The following is a 6,520-nucleotide window of genomic DNA, read 5'->3' on the forward strand; positions in this document are numbered from 1 at the left end:
TTACAGCCATCATTTAAATGTTTGTACTTTGAAAAACGAATTGGAGTAGAAACATAATATTGTAATTACATTGAGAAAATTTCCCATGTACTGTATGATATACAACCACTGGCCACTTTATTAGGTACACCTTGCTAGTACCAGGTTGGACCTTCTTTTGCCTTCAGAACTGCCTTAATTCTTTGTGGCATAGATTCAACAAGGTGCTGGAAATAATCCAAAGAGATTTTGGTCCATATTGACATGCCGTTTCTCCCTATTCCCATTAGATTGAGATCTGGTGACTGGAGGTAATTTGAGTATAGTGAACTCATTGTCATGTTTACGAAACCAGAGCTTTGTGACATGGTGTGTTCTCATGCTAGAATTAGCCATCACGAAAAGGGTTCACTGTGGTCATAAAGGGATGGACATTGTCAGTAACAATACTCAGGTAAGCTGTGATGAGGGGCTTTCGCACCACATAGGAACTAGCCAGCAGGGTGGTTCCTAGATAACCAATTTCTCCCTTGGGCCATTTTCCTGGTTGCATTCGCACCAGCAGCAGGAACTCTGAAGCGGCTGTTAGTGGCGCCTTTATTCGCCGCATTTACAATCATCAAAAACAAGTGAATGGAGGACGCTGTGATCTGAGCTGTTTTTGTTGTGTGTCGTGGGTTTGTGATAATGTAGAAGGAATGTAAACGCACAATTTACGCAACTGAAATAGCAAAAAGTTGGGCTAAGACACAAAATTTTCTATGACAACTTGCAGTGTTATCATCGTGGCTGAGAAAAGAACACAACACTGCAGACATCAGGTAAATGCCGTTATCACTGTTTTCCATGTTCGTGGAGTGAATGCGTATGCGTAGAGTATATTCGTATGCGTTTGGCCAATCAACGTACACTTACGTCACTGATAGTTCCTATAGAACTGTTTTAGACCCTACTCTGGAGTAGGAGCTAATTCAGTTCCCCCAAACGGAGTTCCTGGAACAAAAACCGTTCCTAGTTCCTGCGGTGCGAACACGCCAAAAAGCGAGAACTTCCACCAATAGTTCTAGGAAGGTTCCTCCGGTTGCGAAAGCACTTATGTTTAAATCAGGGCTGTCCAAACTCGGTCCTGGAGGGCCGGTGTCCTGCAGAGTTTAGCTCCAACTTGCCTCAACACACCTGACTGGAAGTTTCTATGCCTAGTAAGAGCTTGATTAGCTGGTTCAGGTGTGTTTGATTAGGGTTGGAGCTAAACTCTGCAGGACACCGGCCCTCCAGGACCGAGTTTGGACAGCCCTGGTTTAAATGATCCTCAATTGGTACAAAGGGGCCCAAAGTGTGCCAGGAAAATATATTTCACGCCATTACACCACCAGCCTGAACCGTTGATACAAGGCAGGATATATCCATGCTTTCATGTTGTTTATGCCAACTTCTGATCAGATCGTCTTGACCATGTCTACATGTCTTAATTCACTAAGTTTCTGCCATGTGATTGGCTGATTAGATAGTTAACGAGCAGTTGAACAGGTGTACCTAATAAAGTGGCTGGCGAGTGTATATCCAAATGAATCGATATTGAATTGAATTGGAATCAAATCGCAAGCTTGTGAATTGAAACTGAATTGAAATTTGTGTCAATACCCAGCCCTACTAGACATATACACACATACTGTAGGCAGTGTAACCACTTACCCGAACGTAAATAAAGTGAGCGCGGAGGGAGAAAGCAACTACTGCAAAATTTACATAGCTGAGCATTTGTGAGGTTTTGACCTACAATACAAACAAACAAACAAATTAATAAAATTCCCCTAATGTTTGTATTCTTAAACATAGGCCTATTGCTTCTTCTCAAGACAGTAAAGTTGACACTAACCAGACGCGGTTTACGTGTGTGTGCAGCCGAGACTGTTATAGCTCCAATTATGATGAACTGCGAATAGAAATGGAACAGAAATTAGTATTTGTTCACTGTATAATGTTGTACTGATACAGAAATGATTGACTTACGATGATTGGTGACCAGATAACGAAAAAACTCTCATTCCAGATTGTCAAACCGAGTCCCAATAAAGCTATCAATATTTCCAAAATCTGCAATACAAAAACATAAGATATAGTGCCAGTTAATTCATACACACTGAACACAGGCGAGGCAAGAAGAAGAGATGTGGATCTAAATGCAGCTTGGTTTACTTTCCAAAATAACAAAGATTAAAACAGGAGAAGACAGAAACACGACAGCTTTACATACAAACATAAACACAGACAACTGAGACAACTGAGTACTTTTAATACAAAGATAAATGAGGACTTAAACAAGATGATAATGGAAACAAAGGACACAGGAAAATAAGAGTAACAGGACCAAAAACCAACACAGAATGTGACAAGTTTGTTTCACCCCCAAAACCAGCGGCTTGATCTTCAGGAACCTGGAGACTTCATACTGCTGTTGCTGGTAAAATGGCGTGGTTATCATCGCATCAGTTGGTTCTGGCATCTTTAAACACATGGAGAGTATCTTTACACGTCTTCTTTTTCTTATCAGCCAAAGCTTAGCGCGTGCCCACAGGAAAAAATACTATAGTAATTCATAGTAAATACTATAGTGTTTTTGAATCATACTATAGTAAAGTACTTGAATTAATTTGTTGTAGTAATTCTATAGTTGCTGTGATAATTTAACTATAGTAATATAAACAAATTACTTTACCCAATACTGTACTAAGTTTTCTACAACTATAGGGTATATTATACTACATACAATACACACAGTTTACTGTAGTAAAAACTAAAGTATACTACAGTATTTATTACAGTTTATCAGTTCACTAGTTAATACTACAGTATGCTCTAGCATTCATTAAAAAAGTGTTATAAATAATATATACAGTATAACACTTTAGTATGGTTCAAAAACACTACAGTATTTACTATGAATTACTATAGTATTTTTTTCATGTGGGTGCGTCATTGATCACACTTTGAACATAAATTTTCTAAAGTGTATATTTACAAATAGATACAGATATAAAATAATGTATTTTTATTTCGCGCCAACGAATCTGCTCGAGAGTCACGATGGCTAACGTTACTACTGAATGCAAGCCTATAGGTGCGTTCGACTTGAAGCACGGCTACAGACGGCAGTCAACAGGTGCGTTCGACTTCATACCGCGCCGCGCAAACCGATCGGCGGCTGACTTGAAGCAGTGCATGCCGGTTAGAAATTTTGTCCGACTTGAACCGGCGCCGACTCTACGTCACTGTCACGTGTGGCATCAAAGTACCGCGATATCGTTACGAGAGTAGCCGGCTGACTCAGCTGGCGCAGCTTTTTCAGAGGTAAAAAAGCTTTTACTGTTCTAAAAACACAGATTTGTGGCTATTATTGGAATTGAAAAGGTTAGAATAAACCCGAAACACACGTGATAGTTGTCATGCGGTGAATCTGGCCAATCGTGAAATGGCTGTGTCGTCATCAGCGCTCCTGCAGTCGCTCTGAAAAAGCTGCGCCAGCTGAGTCAGCCGGCTGCTCTCGAAACGCTCTCGCGGTACTTTGATGCCACACGTGACAGTGACGTGGAGTCGGCGCCGGTTCAAGTCGGACAAAATTTCTAACCGGCATGCACTGCTTCAAGTCAGCCGCCGATCGGTTTGCGCGGCGCGGCATGAAGTCGAACGCACCTTATGACACCTCCATTAATCGTTTACATGTGGTTTGGACTGATCAATTTGTTCAGACACTTTGTTCTTGTAAATGAAGAGATTACAAAAAGACTCGAGTATCTACGTGACATTTAAGGTCTGTTTTAGCCAACAATCAGTATTTCTCAGTTATAATAATTGGGGGTTGTAAAAAATAAATAGAAAAAGAACACCACACAAACAAACAAAAATTTGCATCACAGGAAGTGTATTGTGATTTGTCAAAACATTACAATGAAACAGGTTTACTGACAACATATGTATAATTACTGCAATACTGCAAAACAAATAACTTTGATAATGCTAACTTATTTCTACATAGGGCATACAGCATATTAGTTACTAGCCTAAACGATGGACACGCATAGGCTTGACAAGGCTTAACATCTTAAAAAAAGATGAGAAAAATGGAAAGAATTTTTCGTAATCCGTTTAAATATTCACAAATAATATTTTATTTTAAAATACACATACACGTAGGAGTTAATTTGTGCAAATGCTGTAAAAGCAAAACAACAAAATGTCCCTTGCCACATTCGGTTACGAATTACGTGAATCACGTAAATGATCAAAACGGTCGTCGAGTAGTTTGCATCACAGAATATTACTGTTGGTTATTTAACATTTCTGTTGTAAAACAGCTGTCAAATAATAAATGTTTTCCTACTTACCTCACACTCTTTCACTGTTAAAAAATGCCGTGGTGTCGCGCTGGAACAGTAAAGCCCCGCCCTTCTTTGATTTGATTGGCCATCTAAATCATTCTGACATTGACGAGCGCTGTCTGGAGTTTTGTTTTGTTTTTTTTCATAAATAAATATTGAATGTGGCAGGGACATTTTTCTGCGTGAGAAAGTGGATGTGTGGCGTGAGAGCGTGAGAATAGTGTCAATTGCGTGAGTCTCACGCTGAATGCGTGAGAGTTGGCAGCCCTGGTTGTACCTCACATGTCTAGCTAGTTACTCTGCCAACCCTCTGCCTCAACACAACCTTTACAACTCATCTTTAAGGAGAATGTAGTTCTCAAACGTCATTCTAGAGCCTCCAAAGTCATTCTACATATGTATGTAAAGGAGAAAAAATCTGAGCAAATGAATCATAATATTGAGAAACTGCATGCTTTACCTTAACGTTGATGTCGCTCTTGTCTCGGATCTTCTTATTTTCACTTTTGTTTCAGTTTCATCCAGAACGTTTATCTGCGTGAAAAGAGACTCCTCCCCTCCAGCCGGTGAGTGTAAATGAAACTCATGCAGGACAGTTTAAAATAATTAAAAACTAATTCAGTTTTAATTTTTTGTGTTTTTTTTCCGTCACATCAGTTGTAATGTTGCAAAACATTCAAATCTGTCTGTAAAAGCAGTATTTTAAGAGAATAGTTATATTATTCTGTGCCGGTCAGGAAGTGAATCTTCTGTATGCACGACACACAAAGCCAAAAGTGTATGATCCGATTTGCAGCATACTATAACGGAGGCCGTTTTTTTTGTTGTTTTTTTTGCAATCAAACATTCATTTTGGATTGATGTATTTTTATAGTTCACACCGAAGCTGTATTATATATATATATAAAAAATTAAATCAGACAATTTTGTGACAGGCAGTACTGTTTACTGCAATTCTCAATCATTTAAATGGTATCCATTCCACAAACAGTGATTGGCTGTTGCACAACCCTGACTTCAAGGTCATGATGTGATTATCAAATATGCATCATATCAAAAAATGATATTCTCTCATGGAACTTCCCACTCAGCAGGGGTCGCCTTTTTGTTCAAAGGGATGGACAGCAAAATTGTTGCAAGTTCAAGCATAAGAGGGTCACTGGATTATGGTGGTTCTTGAATCAAATTAATGTAATTTCATCTTGATAAATGTTTATGGTTACACTAACAAGGCCGCTAATAAGTAGTTTTTTCAGAATATGGCTACAAAAATTGATGACTGGAAGAACACATATTTTACAGACAAAATTATTATTGGAGGGGATTTTAACGCTGTTCCAGATGAATGGCAGGATAGATATCCCACTCCTTTCACCACTTTTTCCTATAACCCCCTGGTTTATAATATATCTCAGTTTCTTGATCTAATTGATATTTGGCGTGTAAAGAACCCACATAAAAAACAATTTACATGGGGGTCCTTTTCAGGGCGCATTCAACGTTCCAGGTTGGATTTTTGGTTGATAACTAGTAATCTTCTTTCTTCTACATTTGACTGTAATATTTCTCCTTCAGTTTTAACTGATCACAGTGCCATATCACTTTCTCTTAGGAGTAATGGCAGCTCAACGTCTACCAGAACTCATTGGAAGTTTAATAATAATTTACTAAAATGTGAACCTTTTTGTAATTCTATTTTGTTAATGATTAACAATGTTAAAACCATGTCTGAATTAACCTCAGTTGGCAAATGGGAATGGGTCAAATTTACTGTAAAAAAATTAGCAATTAAAGAAGGGAAACAAATTGCAAATGCTTATCATATCCATATTTGTAAATGGAAAAAAAGTAAACCCTTCTTCAATATATTTTTATTTGAGTTTGCTCAAATGTTTCAGAGCTTCAAATGCTTCAAAAAACATAATAGAAAATCTGAAAAGTTATGCTTCTCTTTGTCAAATTATTTATTACTTTAGTATATTTTTTCTTTACAATGTCTACATCGACTACATCTTTGTTTTCATCCTTGCTCCTTTGTGTTTATTTATTTATATATACATATTTTTATTTTATTTTTTTTCTTCTTCTTTAATGTAAACTCTGTGTTTGTCTCAATGGAAGTGTCTTACATTGTTGGTTGTTCCCTGTCTTGTTATGTACATTAA

The 6,520-nt window shown here is 37.9% G+C and overlaps 1 protein-coding gene across 2 annotated transcripts in view; it reads right to left on the bottom strand.

The window, feature by feature from the left end:
- Positions 1–4,887, bottom strand: part of LOC107754465 (uncharacterized) — a 6,543-nt gene extending 1,656 nt beyond the window's left edge. Inside the window, exons 1-5 of one of the 2 annotated variants that reach the window (XM_016570918.1) lie at positions 4,816–4,887; positions 2,384–2,482; positions 1,990–2,073; positions 1,856–1,912; positions 1,672–1,752 (exon numbers count right to left, since the gene is read on the bottom strand). In XM_016570918.1, coding sequence (XP_016426404.1) covers positions 1,672–1,752; positions 1,856–1,912; positions 1,990–2,073; positions 2,384–2,482 — 321 coding nt within the window. In that variant the 5' untranslated portion in view covers positions 4,816–4,887. Of the gene's footprint in view, positions 1–1,671; positions 1,753–1,855; positions 1,913–1,989; positions 2,074–2,383; positions 2,486–4,815 lie in introns of both variants that reach the window. The other variant, XM_016570919.1, reaches the window with a different exon arrangement.
- Between the last annotated feature and the right edge of the window lie 1,633 nt (positions 4,888–6,520).

This window comes from Sinocyclocheilus rhinocerous, unplaced genomic scaffold, assembly GCF_001515625.1.
Source record: "Sinocyclocheilus rhinocerous isolate Xijiao unplaced genomic scaffold, SAMN03320098_v1.1 scaffold50, whole genome shotgun sequence".
Lineage (NCBI taxonomy): Eukaryota > Metazoa > Chordata > Actinopteri > Cypriniformes > Cyprinidae > Sinocyclocheilus > Sinocyclocheilus rhinocerous.